The sequence below is a fragment of the Tribolium madens genome, unplaced genomic scaffold (genome assembly GCF_015345945.1).
Source record: "Tribolium madens isolate multiple individuals breed KSU strain unplaced genomic scaffold, Tmad_KSU_1.1 Scaffold_97;HRSCAF=244;Tcas5.2_LG3a, whole genome shotgun sequence".
Lineage (NCBI taxonomy): Eukaryota > Metazoa > Arthropoda > Insecta > Coleoptera > Tenebrionidae > Tribolium > Tribolium madens.
The window spans coordinates 5,013,154-5,031,134 of record NW_025401069.1 but is presented as its reverse complement, the minus strand read 5'-3'; the positions used below and the strand labels follow the sequence as shown (position 1 = coordinate 5,031,134).

At 33.2% G+C, this 17,981-nt stretch overlaps 5 protein-coding genes across 6 annotated transcripts in view; 2 read left to right on the top strand and 3 right to left on the bottom strand.

The window, feature by feature from the left end:
* Positions 1-26: 26 nt before the first annotated feature.
* On the top strand, positions 27-1,936 carry LOC123014905. The gene is made up of 6 exons (XM_044414209.1): positions 27-384; positions 435-563; positions 615-835; positions 880-1,100; positions 1,150-1,370; positions 1,418-1,936. The coding sequence occupies exons 1-6, from the start codon at positions 47-49 to the stop codon at positions 1,641-1,643; spliced, it is 1,356 nt and encodes a 451-aa protein (XP_044270144.1). The 5' UTR covers positions 27-46; the 3' UTR covers positions 1,644-1,936.
* Positions 1,641-4,612, bottom strand: LOC123014906 (E3 ubiquitin-protein ligase NRDP1). The gene is made up of 4 exons (XM_044414210.1): positions 4,406-4,612; positions 4,160-4,302; positions 3,669-4,113; positions 1,641-3,623 (listed from the first exon to the last, which is right to left on the bottom strand). Exons 1-4 carry the CDS (start codon positions 4,493-4,495, stop codon positions 3,354-3,356), a joined length of 948 nt encoding a protein of 315 aa, XP_044270145.1. The 5' UTR covers positions 4,496-4,612; the 3' UTR covers positions 1,641-3,353.
* A 34-nt stretch (positions 4,613-4,646) lies between these two features.
* On the top strand, positions 4,647-5,718 carry LOC123014907 (THUMP domain-containing protein 1 homolog). Its single transcript, XM_044414211.1, has 2 exons — positions 4,647-4,764; positions 4,818-5,718. The coding sequence occupies exon 2, from the start codon at positions 4,829-4,831 to the stop codon at positions 5,582-5,584; it is 756 nt and encodes a 251-aa protein (XP_044270146.1). The 5' UTR covers positions 4,647-4,764; positions 4,818-4,828; the 3' UTR covers positions 5,585-5,718.
* On the bottom strand, positions 5,628-10,326 carry LOC123014904 (ubiquitin carboxyl-terminal hydrolase 36). Its single transcript, XM_044414208.1, has 6 exons — positions 9,716-10,326; positions 9,423-9,661; positions 7,841-8,286; positions 7,502-7,777; positions 6,346-7,278; positions 5,628-6,285 (listed from the first exon to the last, which is right to left on the bottom strand). The coding sequence occupies exons 1-6, from the start codon at positions 9,931-9,933 to the stop codon at positions 6,172-6,174; spliced, it is 2,226 nt and encodes a 741-aa protein (XP_044270143.1). The 5' UTR covers positions 9,934-10,326; the 3' UTR covers positions 5,628-6,171.
* Positions 10,327-12,310: 1,984 nt separating this feature from the next.
* LOC123014983 (BAI1-associated protein 3) overlaps positions 12,311-17,981 on the bottom strand; it is a 119,015-nt gene continuing 113,344 nt past the window's right edge. For both annotated transcript variants that reach the window (XM_044414349.1, XM_044414348.1), the window contains exons 11-15: positions 15,955-16,556; positions 15,604-15,902; positions 15,219-15,554; positions 13,677-14,046; positions 12,311-13,626 (exon numbers count right to left, since the gene is read on the bottom strand). In XM_044414349.1, coding sequence (XP_044270284.1) covers positions 13,532-13,626; positions 13,677-14,046; positions 15,219-15,554; positions 15,604-15,902; positions 15,955-16,556 — 1,702 coding nt within the window. In that variant the 3' untranslated portion in view covers positions 12,311-13,531. The remainder of the gene's footprint in view (positions 13,627-13,676; positions 14,047-15,218; positions 15,555-15,603; positions 15,903-15,954; positions 16,557-17,981) is intronic.

Genomic DNA, 17,981 nt, shown 5'->3' with positions numbered 1-17,981 from the left:
TTCATATAAAATCATCCACGCTTCTATCACGTCACTAGAGCGCAAAATGCGTATCATTGCTCTTTACTTGATTGTGTCCTTTCGTTGTATTCTATGTAGAGATGCTATTCAATTTTTCATAGCACATAAAAAGGTGAATCAGGCTTCAATTGAAGTACTTGAAAATGTAGGCAATTCGACTAAAATTTGGTTGGAGTATAAATATGTTTTTGCAACGGAAGACGACAGTGTATTAAATACCACCTTAAAAGTTGGAGTATTTGCAAAAACAGCATTAACGTTTGATTTTCTCGATTGTCGGATGTCAACCATCGACAATCAAACTGTTACCAAAGGTTACAGTATTGATATAATTGAAAATTTACGAGAAACCTTGAATATCAGGTAAAAAAATCCTTATTTAAAAGTCTATGAAAATAATTTTGTTATTCCAGTACTGAATTTAAAGTAATAAACAATTTAACACATCTTATTAACAATAAAATTGATTTGGTGATTTGTCACCCACATATTGAGAATTTGCCTTCAAATGTAACAGAATTATATCCTATTATAAAAAGCAAGTACATTTTTTAAATAAGTAGACAAAATACTTGCTTATTTTTTTATTTTAGTCTAATATTAGTCTACAAACCCAGTAAATTGCGATTTACGAAAGACATATTTATTTTAACATTTGCCGGCTCATTGTGGTTGGTTTTCTTTGCAATAATGATCCTACTGGCTGTATGTTTACGAATTTCAACCAGAAAGTACTCGACAATGAGACCAACGTACGAATCATGGACGTGGGTTGAAATAACACTATGGGCCATTGCTGCTGCTTGCCAACAAGGTAAAACAATTCTAATATTGTCATTACTAAACGAGAATTTAAAGGCCTCAGTCACACACCTAGTGGTTTTGCCAGTTGTCTGATATTTTTCTTGGGATACTTAATGGCGTACTTATTATACACGGGTTTTGCGGCTGCTATAACTTCAATTTTGGTTGAAAATGTCGAAACAAACGCCAACTTACAGAATCTCAGAAGTGACAAACTTCACTTGATCAGCCCTGAGTGTGTCCGAAGCGAGATAAAACATTTTAAAGAAAGATTTGTAATCTTTTGATTTTTGTAGAAAAATCACAGCAATAACTATTTTTCAGCTTGTAACAGAATACGTCAATGACTTAAATGGTCTGTTTGAAAAGTTAAGCATAAACGATAGGATCGGTGTAGGTCCTGAAATATCAATACAGCAATACATGGTGAATAATTTGAGTCTTGACGAAATTTTGTCTTTCCAAACAATGAAACTGAATGTGAGATATACCCAAGGCTTTCTTACGTTGCGTAATAATTCATGGAAAAAAATCATAAACAGGCAGTAATATTTAATTATTTAATGTTTGTTATACCATTGTTATTTTTCAGTGTAATTGCTTTAAATGAGTTTGGAATTTTGCAAAAAATCCTCAAAACAAATTTACAACCTGTGTCAACTCTCAATTTGAATGCTGGTTATTCAAGTGCCGGCCGAGAACATGTAGGGTCTGCAATTTTATTATTTTTAGGTGGAGTTTTAATCGCTTTATTATTTCTCGTGTCAGAATTCGTGTTTTACTTTTACAAACGGGGACGTAATCACATTACAAAATAAAAACTTACTTGTTTATTACAAGAATTGGCAGCACATAAGAACTACAAAATGCCCAACAGAAGTTAAGTACATCATATTTAAGCCTCAATATTAATCACATTACAAAATAAATAAAAATTCACACCCCTTCAGAACGTACACTTGCGGAATTAAAATTTCGGGCAGTATTGTCAAATTCATGATGTAAACTCTAAAACAACCTTTACATTAATAACCTCATTTTTTACTCTTGTCATGTTTATGTCATTTTCACTTAGGTATTTACTTTCAAGAATATTGATTTTTGGCTTAATAACGGGTAGGCAGCATATCAAAGCGATCATTTAATTTTACTTAGTTCAATTAATAAATTTCCTAAGACATTTAATTAACAATTTTAACAACAAAAATAAGTTTAATTGTCAAATGTCAGTCATGATGACAGTAAAAGGTAGTTTACAGTGGACTTTTTAAAGTGACAGAAAAATACTGCCCAAAATTTTAATTCCGCAACTGTACAACAAAAAATGTTTAAAACCCAACAAAAATTAACTGCAAGAAACTACAAATTAGTCTAATTATTTGGCCCTTTGAAGTTTCCTTTGCTAGTCTTCAATTGATCAAAATGTGCTCTAATAAGTAGGGGATGCTTCAAATAGAATTTAGTGTTTGATGTTTCCATACCTCCATTATTCAAAAAATTTAGAAATAAACATCACATTTTTGACGTGACTAGTGTTATGTCAGACCAAATCCGATTGGATGTAGGAACGACTTTGTTGTGAATTTTTGAGATCAAATGGTTAGATCATTAAACTATTCGTAATTAAACAACGAAACGAAACGGAGAAACAGCACACCCACCAAACATTTAAGCTTGTGTCTGTCAGCGTTTCCGTTTTTGTTAAAAAATCAATATATTAACAGCAAAATTTTTGCAACATCTAAAAGCAATCAATAATCCTATATGCCATAGTAAAAAACATGCAGTACGGTGATTCAGCAGGTAGAATTATTGATAACTTTAAGCTTTATAAAATCAACAAATGAATACATTTTGAAATAAAACTTGATGATGCAGTCAATATTTTTAAACTGAATTATTTGCTTAGCGGTAGGAAATAGTTTAAATCAGATGATTAAGGCGAAGTGATTTTATTAAAAGTTGTGTTCATCTCATTTGCTTATTTTCACTTTTTTGTTCAATTGAAAAAATATTGATTAGTAAATAGCCATGTTTTCTTCTTTAATACATTATGTATTTTTTTCAACAAAGCAACTGAAAAATGAAGACCGCGAAATTGTCTTCAACATTATAAAATATTTGTTGTATACATTAAAAAATAAAATGTAGGTAGGTAAACCACCGCCTTAATAATTTACTTCTAGTCCATAAATAATGGAACATTGCAGCTACGGTTTTTGACTTTATTTCGAAATCGCGGCTAATGTGTGTACAAAACTGTTAATCTGATCAAGTTGAATAATTCTATGTCATTAGTGACCCAATTGCTGCAAGCATTTCCTTCCAATTTTCTATTTTTACAATCAAATTATAATTTCTAAAATTCACTGCATCATCACCAGAATGGAACCATTTGTTGCACTTGTTGCACACACAGACCCCAGATTTTACAAGCAATGAGAAAAATTATGATTAAACTTAATGTAAATTAATGTATTTTAAATCAGATTAAAGGAATGTGATTTTAAAAATAAAAACAATAAAGGTTACTCTATACCATGAGCAAAAATCATAACTAAACCTGGCTCCACCATCATATCTTCCCCCATATGCGTATTGTCACATGCCAGTACCAGCACAGCCTGCTTGCCTGGTACTCTTTTACATACATAATTTTCGTATTGTCTCCTATTGTTTTGCCTGGTTTCCAGCGAACTCAAGCCAGGGGGCCACCTCCTCTCGTGACAATTTTCCATTAGATCGTCTAATATATGATTAGGACACCCCATTTCAGTCAATGTTCTTCTGATCATTCTCTGGAAAGAAATTATTAATTTGAACAATTGGTGGTTTTAACGTACTTGAAGAACTTCATCTGGTGTTGAAATCATCCCTCCCCAACGGGTGACTCGCGCCCTTTGGAGGAAGTTGCTCCACCTTAAGACTTCATCTCTCTCCATTGCATCAGCAATTGCTCTCATCGAAGGGTTTGATATTCTCATGGCCCTCATGAATTCTTTAAGCAATTGCATTTCGCGTTTTTGTTCGTTAATTAGGAAGCGCTGTTCGGTAATTTCCTGTTGGAAATCGTTTAATTTCTGCTGTTGGGTTTGTATCAAGGCTCTTAGTTCTTTAACGCAATTGTGATCTTTTAATTCATCTTTAGGAATAACTAAACCACAGCCCTTTTCACAAGGTAAAGGTCTCTTAGGATTATGTTCGCATTCTTCAAGGTGGGACGAAAGGGAGTCTAATTTTAATACGCGAGTACAGCCATACTGAGCGTTATCACAATTTATACACAGTCTAGAAGAAAAATATTGTATCAACTAATTTTGAACTTTTTGCCTACCTAGAAAGCAAATTTCGTAAAATTCGGGGCACTGGTCGCAGTTGCGCTGATGTAACACTTTGTCTGTCAACAGGACAAGTGGGTTGTCTTGTAATCCATTCAGTTATGCAAGATTTACAAAATGCATGTTCACACACAGGAGCCTGAAAAATACAATCAATCAGATACTTAAAAAAAAAACAGTAAAGGTTTCTTTGTGAGTCAAATTTTACACTGCAACAAAATAAAAAGAAATGATAAACACACCTGCAAGGGGTCTTCCAGTACTCCTGAACAAATAGGACACACTAATTCTTCATCTACATCTCCTTGAAACCTGTTTATATCAAAACCCATTTTAATAGTAACTATCCATTACAATTTGCACGAATTTTAACAATGCGATTTATTTGAAAAGCTAAAATCATATGTGACAAATGTCAGCTATCAACAAAATGTCTGACACAGAAACAAAAAATTTAGGGATTTTCACTTTGTTGTCTGTCAGGTTGGCTAAAAGTGATGTTGTGATCTAACCTAAGTTTTTTATATATATTGTTTATTTTTTATTCATAACACTCAAAAATTAAACTCTTGGATTAATACCTTTAATTTTAAAAGAACTGGTTTGTTATAAATTTTATGTAGAGGAATGCTATTATCCAAAAATATTTTGTAGGGGTCGTAATCATGAGCAAAACAGTCGTCTCCAAACAAAAGGCCAAAAAATATTTCATTAAAAAGAGTTTCAACAAACGATTGAGTTTGGAAGTTAATTTGAAAGGATTTCTTTGCAGTTGCAACAATAGGGAAAAAGACTGCATTAAGGAATCTTACAACTTACTAAATGAATATGCAGACAAATTGTATAAAGACAGTAAAGAACCTGAAGATGATCAAGAAATTGACGACTCATTGGCTAAAGAAATCTCCGAATTGAAACGAGACAACAAGAGTCTTGAGAAAAGATTCCAGGTTATAGAATCTGGTGCCAAAAATTTCTTATTTATTAGGACAAGTTTGGAGGATCCTGTTGAGTTAGCAGAGACTATTATAAAAGATATTGATGCAAGTAAGACTCAAAAAACTAAATTTTTGCTAAGATTAATACCAATTGAAGTTACTTGTAAGGCAAATGTTAATGACATTGTTAACGCATTTGTGCCTCTTGCCCAGAGACACTTCGTGGAGTCTCCACAAACGTTTTGTGTGGTTTTTAACCACAGAAATAACAATGTTGTTTCAAGAGATGAAGTCATAAAAATAATTGCGGGTAAAGTGTCAGAGCTGAGATCTGACCACAAAGTTGATCTTAAAGGGGCAAAAGTAGCTATTATTGTTGAAGTAATAAAGGGGTTTGCTTTTTTAAGTATTATACCTGACTATTTGAAATATAAAAAGTATAATTTATTGTCACTTTGTAATCAAGAACAAGTAGTTAATTAATAAATTTTGTATACTTACAGTAGTTCATAATAAAATTTTCTAATAATATAAAAAATTTATTTTCAAGGTTTTGTTCTAGAACAGATACATGGTTGCATTTACTACAACATGAGTACACATAGTGTAGGTTTGACTATTACCATTGTTTAAAATTTTAAAGTTGCATTAAAATGTTTAAATCAACAAACGTAATTCAAGATTTGCAATTAATAAAGAAACATTACATTAAAGTAAATTATGGTAAAAGTTTAATATCTTTATGCTTAATGGTAAATAAGTTTTTGTACAAATAAGAAAAAAATATAGAAAAAAAATACAGTATTTTAAATGCACTGTGAACATTAAGCTCAAAAAATATAACAAATACCACTTCCTAAAAGTTTTCATTGTTAATTAATTATGCTATCACTACTTTAATTACATCGGTTTTTTTCAATCAAGATTAGGAATTATTGGTTTGTTTAAAAATATAAATACTTACATTATAAAGAATTCACAAATTCAGTTATACTAAACAATGGTGACATTATTATGCACAATTATACAAGTCCAATTGCCTATGTAAAAATATTCAACCTTAAAATTAATCACTGCCTAAAGCGGTAATTTTTATGAAAGCTTTTGTGGTGGAAATTACGCCGATGCCGGTTGCCCGAATAAAAGGAGTTATTTTGACTCCAATTCTTAGTGTTATGAAATTCCTGAAACAAATAATTTTAATAAAATATTTAAATCAAGTTAAAAAAATTAAAAATACTCACTTGTACAGGATTGTATCCTGGATTAGACTTGTAGGAATTGTTCAATTTTGGATGTTTCACTTTGCCTTGATCCGAATTATCACTCAAAGCTCTTTTCCTGTCTTCTCTCCTCTCATTGCTAATTTCCTTTTCTAAATGAGACCTCGTCCCGTTCCACGAAGAAACCGGGGCCGAGTACCCACTATGTGACATTTTGAATAATTCGCTAACAGTCCCATCTTGTTTTTTCTCTCCCCAACTTTTGCCCTGTGTCGTTGGTTCAGTCGAGGTGACCTTCCAATCACCCACCGCCGCTTTCGTCGAAACTCTATACTCTGCATCGTGTGGCGACTGATTTGACTCATCTGAACAACTCGAATCGTCCATTTCATAAGGAACCAATTTGGTCGTAACCGGCTGAAACAACCCTTTCTTTTTCGCCGTTTCCGGATTCGTCGAACTAATCGGTCTTGTACTATTAATATTCCGTGACGACATTGTCCGATTCTTTTGCGATAACGGTGATTTGGTGTTTTCCTCGTTATGTACACCAGACGTTGCTTTTTTCGGAGGAAGAGGAGGTGTCACCACAGGTTTGTTTTCTTTTTGTTGATTTTTTTTGTCTTGTGGATTTTCCGGTTCGCTATCGCTTATTCCTGAATTCTCCGGGTGGCTGCCGTTACCGTTTGTGACCAGCGTGGGGTTCACCCCGTTGATTTTCTTATCTAATCGGTCGGGGGGTAATTCAGGACCGTAGACTTTGTCGCTCGTAAAACCGATACCGTTCAATGAAGCTTTTGATGTGTTGTTACTAGTGTTTGCTTCGGAAGAAAGTGGAGGTTTTATTTTGTTGTTTGTTCCGTTATTTGATTTGGTAAATGGAGATGATTCTAATTCGTACAACATTATGTATGCGTTTGTATTGAACACAGCTTGGTGAGATATCACCCGCACCTGCGAAGAAAAGAGTGTTTTAATTATCAATTTTTAAGGTTTAATCATCGCAACAATCGTTCTAGTTGTAGGTCATCCTAGAGCCACTTAAATTTTATTAAAATAAATTTAAATTTAAGCAATCCTACCCTCACTAGAACTTTTTTACATTTATATTTTTGGTTCGAAAAATAAGAATTTGTGTCTGCCGCCTTTTTATTATTTAGTTAATTGTTATCCTTACCATACTATCGTCAAACTGGTAAAAATTACCAGACGGCGCTTGGGCAACTGCAGTGTAGTGGCCACAATTAACAGTAGGTCCCATATGTGTGACTAAGGCAACAAGTCTATAGATCAGTGGAACACTGGGACGATGTCGGGCATACCTTGTTAAATCCAGTCTTTGTCGAAAATGTATATGTTTAGTTATTTTATTATTGCTAACAGAAAACCGTTTAAGCTGTATACAAAGAACCATAGGGGCTCTTTCAAGGGAGAACTGTTTTGTTGCAGGTACCTAAACAAAACAAAAAAAAACACCAATCAGTAAAAAATCAAGCCCTCAAGTAAAAATACTCACTTTTTTCTGACAAGACTGACAATGATACGAGTCATCGTCCAATTTTTCCCTAGAGAAGTAACCTTCCAGTGCTTCATCGAGCGTCTGAGCTTTCCTAATGTCTAATAGTAAATCTTGAAAGTGCTGGAAGGTGGTGCTGACGTGACCACACTTCAAACATCTCACGGCCGATCTTAAATATCCACCTAATATTTGATTGAGAGGTGTGGTTTCTTTAACTTTTGAATCGAATTCGGAATGGTTTTTAAAGCGACTTAAATAAGATTTTTCCATTGCTTCTACAAGATATCTAAGAAATTCGTGCGCATCTTCTTGTCGACCCGGGATGAGATTTCGACAAACCAAACGCAATTTGTTATAGATGAGAAGAGGACGGATTGAGTTTGTGTTACGTTGTTGGGAATCTTGCAGAGTCTTCCGCATTGCACAAATTATGCACAGTCCACCTGGTAAAACAGAAAAGCGTCTGAATCAAAATAATGATAATAAACGATAATAATCCATTCACTCTCAATTCAGTTAATTTAGAAATAATATTATTCACAAGAAGAAATTTTTATTTTCTGACTCCTGTCATTAGTACAAATAATTTCGAATTGTTTTAACATGGTTCTCGTGTATTGCTTTGTTTTATAGTTCTTGTTATTTATTATATTCTCATTAAAAACCAGTTCTAATCAGAACTAATCGTTACTATATGATTAGAATTTTAGTGGTAAGTTGCATCAGTTAAAAACTAACTTGTACACATCTACAATTATTTACAGTATCTTAATTATTTAAATATACACACCAATTTTTCCAACAACATTGTTAGTCGACTCATATTTTTATATTACACATTGTGTTTCTGTAATATAACTTTTATAAATAATAATTAATTGTAATGACAAGGCCATGCAGTTTGCAATTTCCGCGTGAAATTTTTGTAATGCTTACCGTTTGCAACCACGTAAGTCTAAAAACAACGTATTTACTCAATCACACGAAAAATAAACAAATAAGACATTCTTTCCTTTTTGAAAAATATCATTTTTGAACTATTATTTTTAAAAAAGTTTGTATTATTGGCTATTATTTATGCATAACCCCTCTGTATTTGACATATACCCTGTATTATCAGAGTCTAACGTGCAAAAGTAGGTATAAACATTCAACCAACAAAAATAAAGTTCAAAAAGAAAACATGTAGTAATTAACCAAAGAACCAGTATACTGAAAATATCTTTGGTCTTGTCGGCAATGCAGGTATCTATATTAACCATATTGTTGCAGATCATTTTTTTATTATTTAAAAATTAAAAACATTATGAACAGTGATAAAGAATAGGTATGCGCAGCAATTATTTTATTCTTAATTTTTTATATTAAGAAAAACACTACTATATACTTATAAATCTAATTTATTTTAGATAAAGTTTTCTCATTAAAAGATATTTGTTTGATTTTTACTTGATAAAAACTATCTATTTATCTGGCTTTTTCCATGCTGCATTTAACAAACAAGGTATTTTAAACCAGTAAACACATAGAGCCAACTTTTAATAAATTACGTAAATAAAAATGCTTATGGGCTACAAACCTGAATCTTGGCATTCAGCAGTATGTTCCTTATCAGAAATGAGCCAATTGACAAGAGCGGGAACGTGGAAAAGTGCTTGTAGTGTAGAGTTGAGATAACAGGTATTTCCCATGTTAATCATTCCAGCCCCCACTGACCAGTCACATTTACTCCAACCTAACTGCACAGCTTCAAAAGGATACAACTCGTAATTAGCCAACTTGAGCGTTTCATCCGCGCCCATATCTCCTTCAGGCTTACTGTTGATGAAGAGAAAAATCACACGAAGTCCCTTTAAAACCGGCGAAACTCACCTGGGCTGCGGAGTCTCCGAGCTTTTCAAAACGATATATTTCGACTTGAGTTTGTCCAAAACGGTGCTTTGGTAGCTCCCAGCCGGCTCGAAGTCTATGTTGGACAGAAGGGCCTTCTTGGTGGAGCCCGCCAATTGCGTGTCCAAGGGGCTGTCGTCGCTCTTGGTGAGGGCGGAGCGCAAGGCCGCGTTTACGGGCTCCAGGGTAGACGCCGGCATCCCTGTGACAGCTACACGTGCCAGAGAAACCCCGCGTTGTGGCGGCCACCTACCGTATTGTTTGCCTTCGTACGATGCTAGCTGGGGCTCGGGGGCTGCCGGTGCAGCATAGTCACGAACACTGGCTTGGGGGTAAGTTGGCGCGACGCGGCTTTTTATCAGATAACGCCAATTGCACGATTTATTTAGAACATTAGAGACACCACCACGAATTTGCTCCGAACGACGATTTTCTGCTTGTTGTCACTAGTGCGCATGACAATTCGCCCCAAGGGCAGCGCGACAACTACGAGCTCTTTTGGTATTGAACCGTACTTTTCCAAATCTATAATTTTTACAGAGGCTTTAGGTTTTTTTATTATTAAATATTTGCCAAGGCTCAACACCCACAAATTTGATTTTTGTTTGAATGGTTTGGTTATTTTTGTTTTTGTTAAGGTTACCGGATTATTGCGATTAACAAACTTGATTTTGTTGTAATTTTTGTAATGTTGCTCTAATTATAATTATTATTATAAAAATATTTGAAATTTATTGGTTTAGAAAATTGTGCGCAGTTATGATTGGTGCTATTTTTACGTGTGATTATTTACACTTCTTATTCATTGATCATTGCTATCGGCTTTTAAGATAAGATTCTCGTAAAGTAATTTTTTGATAATACCAGTAGTAGAAGTAAATGTAATTTACTTAATTACGTAATTATTTGAAAGAGACTAAAATGACAACAATTTTGATATTATGTATTTAAAACTTTAATATTGCTGTACCTGTGTATTCGGGCAACTAGCAATACGCGGCAGTTTTAAGTATAACATAACATCCTAAAATGCCACCAACAACATGCAATTTTTTTTTCAAGTTTTGCTATACATTTTGAAAAATAACAACAAAATTGTATTTTGAAAGTGGTTTTTGTAGTTCATTATTTCCTTTTTTTTTAACAAAATGAATAACTAACAAAATATTTGTTTTCTGACTATTACAGTTTTCTGTAACATTGCTGGTGGATCTGTGGTGTTATCTATTTGTCAAATTTTTAAACACAATTTTGTAATTACCAGTGAAAAAAAAATATGTAAAAGAAAAACCGCTACAGAAGCAATTGAATACTAATTTAGAAAAAATATTATGCATAACTTGACAATTTGAACGAAAAAATTCTCGGTATCTTAACGTTGACAAACTTACATATTACATTTTGAGTGAAAAAAAATGCAAATTGATTTTTTTTATAATGTAATTTGGCCTGTTAATAAATGGAAGTTTCTTGACGTTGTCTTCGGCACAATTCACTATTTCATAATTGTCAGGCATCTTCCAAACTTCTATCAAGTTTTCCTATGTTTTTCCATTTCGTTTGACTATGACTTTGCACTGGCAAGACCACCAATTAAGACAATTCTTTTGATAGTTTTCTAACCTTTTTGGGTACAACCTTTTTTACACTATGTAAATCTTTGAAAAATTTCCCAATTTAGTTTTTGACAATTTGCGTTTTTTTGCACTCAAGTGTACGGCCTAAAGGATGAAATAAAATGATACCTATTACTGGTCATGGGATTTAATGATGTGTTTCCCAACCTTTAAAAGATTAGTAATCGGCATATATCATTAGTGATTGTGAATAAAAGTGATTTTAACTTCTACGTTTTTTTCAGTCATTTGGTCGATTTCTAGGAAAATTTTATCATTTGAGACGGAATTAAGAACAAAATTGCAAAATTTGAGAAAATACAAAGAATTCGAATTAGTGTGTGTATCTAAATATTAGATATAGCTGAATCTGAGTTATTGATTGTAAATTATTCACACCACACAAATGGATTTGGATATTTTATATTTTAGAAAAATTCTAGAATCAAAATAATCAGTCAATTTTGATACATCAACTCTTTTTAATTTTAATTTTAAACGAAAGACAAGAAAATTTCCGTAAAAGTTCATGTTTGGACGCATCTCGAAGTCAACCAGATGCGAGCACTTTGACGGATTAAGGGGTTGTATAATCGTACGATTTAAAATCTCTTTGTTGTGTAAACAAGTGTAAAGTGTGCAAAAAATGGTGATGTGGAATTGGTAAATATTCGAATTGATTTGTGACGTGGCGAATGGACGGGATTATGCAGCACCGAACAGAGGCCTTTTACACCTGCGAGTAATATACTTTAATATTATTGAAGCAAGAGTTCTTGGATTAAAGTTACGGAATGTGGGATTGGGTTTTTGGTGAATATAGAAGTTCAGAATATACATCAATACCACAGAAGCCGTATTCTATGTCAAAACTGGGTAAATTTCTAATTTCATTTGTTGGAGAAGAAATAAATTTCTTTGGTCGGAATTTGGGTTAAGAAAAAAAATCGCAATGGGAGCATGGTATTTTATTTGGTTTTATTGATTGGTAGACAAAGACAAGATATATCACATTAATTAAATATATAGAATACAATATTTTGATTTCAATTGACATACAGTACATTAAGCTCGTTAAGAAGGGGTGAAAAAATAAATTTAGTCTGAAAGCTCAAGCTTCGTTATTTATCACACAGTCGGAAAGCGTTAATAAATAAATAAATAAGCAAAAAGATTTTGATTGCCGCGTGGTAAAGTGTGCAAGATATGTATAGGTTCTTTACAATTCATATAAACTCTTATGAACAACAGTGTATATATAAATTATCTTCTTAAATAATTATATGATTGTTTCATGTGCGTTGATAACGTACTACATTTTTTAAGTTACGGATTTACAGTTTAATTATTTTTTTAATTTTATGCGCGACAGTAATAAAATTATGAACAACAACGCGTACTACATACATAAGTAGGTACTCTAATACGTGTAACAGGCGTTAAGTGTATTACTGTCGTATTTAGGTTTTTTATTTAAAGTTGCGATAGTTAATATTTGTCAAAGTCACATCTTTTTTTTCTCTTTTAACATGATTTATAAAGATGTCCAAATGATTGTATAGACTTCACATATCAAAGAAAGCCAAAATGGGAGTGCACTTAAAATGAGATAGGTCTTAATGCAGGTTCATATTCTTTTAAGGGCAACATCAATTTCTTTCATCTAAAATGCCAGATTTGTATACAAACCGATTTTATGGGTTGTGTGCAGATTGTCTGAAGTATTATGGCCAAAAAGCCTACCTTGGATTAAAAAAATACAAGTTATGGTTTATTCTGGGATGATATGATCAGTTTGATTCAGCAGTAGTAGAAATGAAAAACCCTGGCATTTTTGACGTTGTTTGCACGTGTTATTGTAAGAAATCTACCTCTAACACAAGTTATCAGTCATAGAAAAGTAGTTCTCTCATTAGAAAAGTCTGTAGACTGAACAAGAAGTATTTTGCAGCTGACAAACCAACAATATTTCCGCTATAAATTTGGATAAGTAATAGTGAAACATATAAAAAATACTTGTATTACATTTAAATATGTACATGATGTTCAGTGCGCGATTTAGTTCGAAAATTGTTAGTTTGTCTCATAGACACATCACGTAGAAAAAATAGCGCTTGAATTTTGACAACCATTTCGTAGGAAGAGAGATGTACAAAACATTATATTACACTAGATTATTTGTTCATTTATTTGCGAATCTCTGTCTCTGTTTTCGTACGAATTCGGCAGCTAAACGATCAGCCACTCTAGATTCTAATATCTGTAGAATAGGGTGATCTGAAAAATTAACAAGTAGCTCAATTGTAATATTTCTTGAAAACACTCACTTTTTTGGTGTTGCTGCATAAGAATTAGCTCAACGGGTTTGAGACCGTGGAAGTTGTCCACTCCAGTGGTATCGGCGACTCCGGGTATACTTCCCAAGGCCAGGAAAGCCTCTCCAGCAAAGTCGTTAGCAGTGAGCACGTCGTGGTCCATGACCGTAAAGGCGATCATGGCTCCGAGAGAACGACATTGCTCCAAGGAAACACTAAATTCAAAGCATTCGTCGAATATTGGGTGAAGAGTTTTCTTGTGTACATTGGTTTGTTGTTCGTTGCAATGGGGGAAAACTCTATGCGGCAAGAGTTCGATTATTACAAAGGGGTCGCTGAAGCCGTTCGGGTCCAAGGGAATTATGTCTCTTGCGTGCAGGACCTTAAAAAAATCAATAGAATGTATGTAATTTTGTAATTTCTAAGCATACGAAGTTTTTATCACTTATTTATCGTATTCAAAACAAAATCAACTCAAAAATTATTACTTTCTTAAATTTATCACTCATTCGGATCACATACAGTGGCCTGAGCACAATAATTAATAATTATGTGTCATTGAGATTCCTGAAAAAGTGTTTTTTGAGTTGTTACTGTTCTGATATACATGTGCTATATTTCCTATCTAAAAGCACAAATTTGGTGTACCTATATCGCAAGAACTTTAAATCTAAAATGTATAGTACGTTTTTATTATATGGGTGTGGATCAGTTAATAATTTGAAAGACGTACTTCTGGCTATTTCTTTTCAACATTTGCCAACAGCCTCGTTGCTTTGTCACTACGTATTTTTGAAAGGTCAATCACGCTATTTATCTCACTTTAACAAATGCCATTAAAGTAACGCAGGGCTAGTGACGTACGACAAAAGTATGTACATCTTGCCGTCAAATAGGTCATTTGCAATTTCATTTTGAATTGAGGCTAATATATTTATACCCTCTATATAATCATAACAATCGTATTCAAGTCGTAAGTCAAGTAATTCAAGTCCTATAAAAACCTAATGTCAGGGAGAAACTAATTTTTGACTTTAGTCCAAAATGTCAGAAGCTGTCAAATGTCAAAAACAGACGGGGACAGGTCTTTTGATTCACATTTTCCCCACCAGCAAATAATAAAAAAATGGACTTTATGTTAGCACTAGTACCACTCAGTACAAGTTTTTATATTTTTAAGTTTGTATTGAAAAAAAAAAAACAACATCCCACTTGAAAAAATGCGCGAAATCAAACAAACAAATCAACCCTATGCAAGAATGGCAAAAGCGCAATTTTTAGGACAAATAGATCACAAAAATACATAATTTTTGTATGTAAAAATCTGTTATAAAGTAGGTATAATTAGACTAGATTAATAGTTGCATATAATATGTCAGAGGTGTTAGGTGAAAAAGACCACTCAAATAAGTGTTTTTTATAGTTTTTGCTTTAAAAAATCTTTTTTTTTCAAACAGGGCTCTACGCTCATATTTTTTTATACACCTAATTTCTTTCCATAATGTTCAACAAGTCCTGATTTTTATTGAGAGTTATAAATATGCACATCCCTACCTCGACGCAAAGTGAGTCGTGATTGAAGTACGCTCGAACTGCAAGACTGCCATAGGGGCTACTAGTCGTATTAAGTTGTTCTTGAAGCCTTTGGTTGTAGAAAATTTCTATGAGGGTTTCCGTATCCGTTCTGTGATACTGCAGTCTTTGTTCGATTTGACAAAATGTTTGTGAATGTAAACTTTCTATACTAAGAGCATTTCCTTCGCAATGAAAGAAGTCAACCATAAGTTCTAACGCAGCATGTAGTCTCTCATGGAACATTGGAGGCATCTCGTCACTGTTTGTCCCACCATCCATTTGATGGTTGAGTTCAGATAAAGTGTACTCCCAGACCTACAATAATCATCAGAGTGAAGGAGCACAAAAAGGAAGAAAAATGTACATCGTATAGGACTCGTTCGAAGTTCTGAGGCAACAAGTACAAGTTGAGTGCATGTAGATGTGTATGCAGATATTCAAATAAAGGTTCCACAGCTTGATTTGTTGGTAAAGTGTCTGGAGACCAAGCGACATGAAACATGGCTTTCCTAAGTGCTTCTTGCATTTGTGGCCCTACACGCTTTATTATGTCTATTATTCTTACTTGGAACTGACTTAATGTGCTATCTAATTGGTTAGTTAAAGTAGCGCATTGTATTTCCGAGGCGATCGTTTCGAGTGTTACAAAATCAAAGTAATTTTCTGTAACAGAACGGTTGAATTACATCGGCTTAAATGTTGATGTATTGCCAACCTAATAAAGACACGAATTTGTAAACATATTCCAAATTATTGGCAGCAATACACATTTCGTCGCAAATTTTAAAAGGTCCCATTCTGTCGAAATACCCCGTTTCCATTAACCCTTGATAAGTTATATCAGCGTATAATAAAGCTGCTGAACATATACAGTCGAGAAGTTGCGACAGAAGAGGAATGGAATGTGCCTTAGGCCATTGAAGGAGTCTCCAGAAGTCTCTTAATTGACAAAACATCGCTACTACATCAACTGCAGAGGAACTGTGCTTCACTAATTTGTCACCATCGCAAGGCTTTTGAAGTTCGACTGCAGTTCGTACCCTTTGTAAGGCTTTTGCTTTGCATACAATCAACCAACAACTAACAGACGGTTCGAACCATTCATGACAACGAACTAATAATAATTTATGATCGCCACCGGAAGGCAGATTTTGATGAAAAGTGGCCAAGTCTTTCACTTCTAAATAAACAGAGAAGATAAGTCGGCTGTAAGCGGCATCTGGATGCTCGTTTTGGTTCAGAAACGCGATTACTTCGTCTGACATTAACTTATCTAGCTGTTTAAATACCACGCTGAAGTAGGGGATTCCATTTGTGCTGAAATGAGAGAGAAATAGACATTAAGTAGTGATTTAACCGTCTAGTCTAGAGCAACTAGCATATCAATCTAAAAAAAAACTAAACAGACTAAATGCAATTTTCCTTACACACTGCGTAACTCAGTAGTCGTTCTATGATGCATAAAATGTGGTCATTAAAACATACAATTACATTACCTATTAAAAAAAAAACGTTTAAGAAACTTGAGAGGGTGATTCCTTGAGTCGAAATAGAAAAAAATCGCCATGAGCATCTGTATCCTAAGAAAGTTAAAGCGACAACATGATCTTATTTGAAAGAACTCATCATTGCAGGGTTGCTCTTCAAGAATAAAACATCGGTGCGCAGTTTAAAAAATCCACATTTTACAAAAATAACACGAGAAATACCTACCTATATTCTTAAAAAAAAATTAAATAAAATCCGAATTTGAAGAAAAAATTAAAAAAAAACTTTTGCTCGTAATTTTCAGACTCTAGCTTCATTATTGAACATATGGGGGCATACTTTATATTTTAATCTAAGAAACTAGTCTTTAAAAGTTTTAAAATTTATAAATTGTAATAAAAATTTTGTCACTCGTACAATAAATCACTATATATAACACTATATAACAGTTTTGTACGAATAATAGCAAAAATTTAGTATTGTCGTTAATACTCGTAATTGCTCATTTTGATTAATAATATTAAATATTTTATTTATTTTTTATTATACCTACATCATAATCCTAAATTAAAACACGCTGCAGCGTGCGTAATTTGGCCTTTATAGCACGCTGAATTTTAAAGTTGTCTAGGTAAGAAGAAATAGTGAAATGTCTTGACCAATTATAACGTGAAAAAATGTGCTTAACAACGTAAACTAGTAAGCGTCTCTACGAAAACGATTCACAAACAACCTTTGATAATTTCATTGTGTAAATTCTCATTTTTTTAATGCTCATAAAAAATCGTTAATTGGGCAGGTATAATAAAAAATAGCGTATAACACTCGTTTATAAGCGCCTTTAAAACACTTACGACGTTAAAAGCACTCAGCTGACGCGTCGTGCTCTTCAACCCGTCGTGCGTGTTTTAAAGGCTTGCGTACCTATAAACTAGTATTATAATATACTATTTTATTGAAAGAAATTAGATAACAGTTTGTCCAAATACGTTCCGTATTTTTGGACTACAACTTCATCTAAACATACTTATTGAAGATGCTGTTCGCCTTTTATCTCACACAAATTATAAAAAAAACAAAATATGTGGTTATGTAAGTAGATGTTGACGGTTTAGTTTAATTTATTTGTAATTAATTAAAACCTTTGTAGTATTTGTAAACAATTATTTGTGGGTTTTAAATAAGAAAAGTTGTATCGATTTGTCTTTTTCAATATTTTGAAGAAACTTTTTATAATTTAAGCAAACAAGTCAT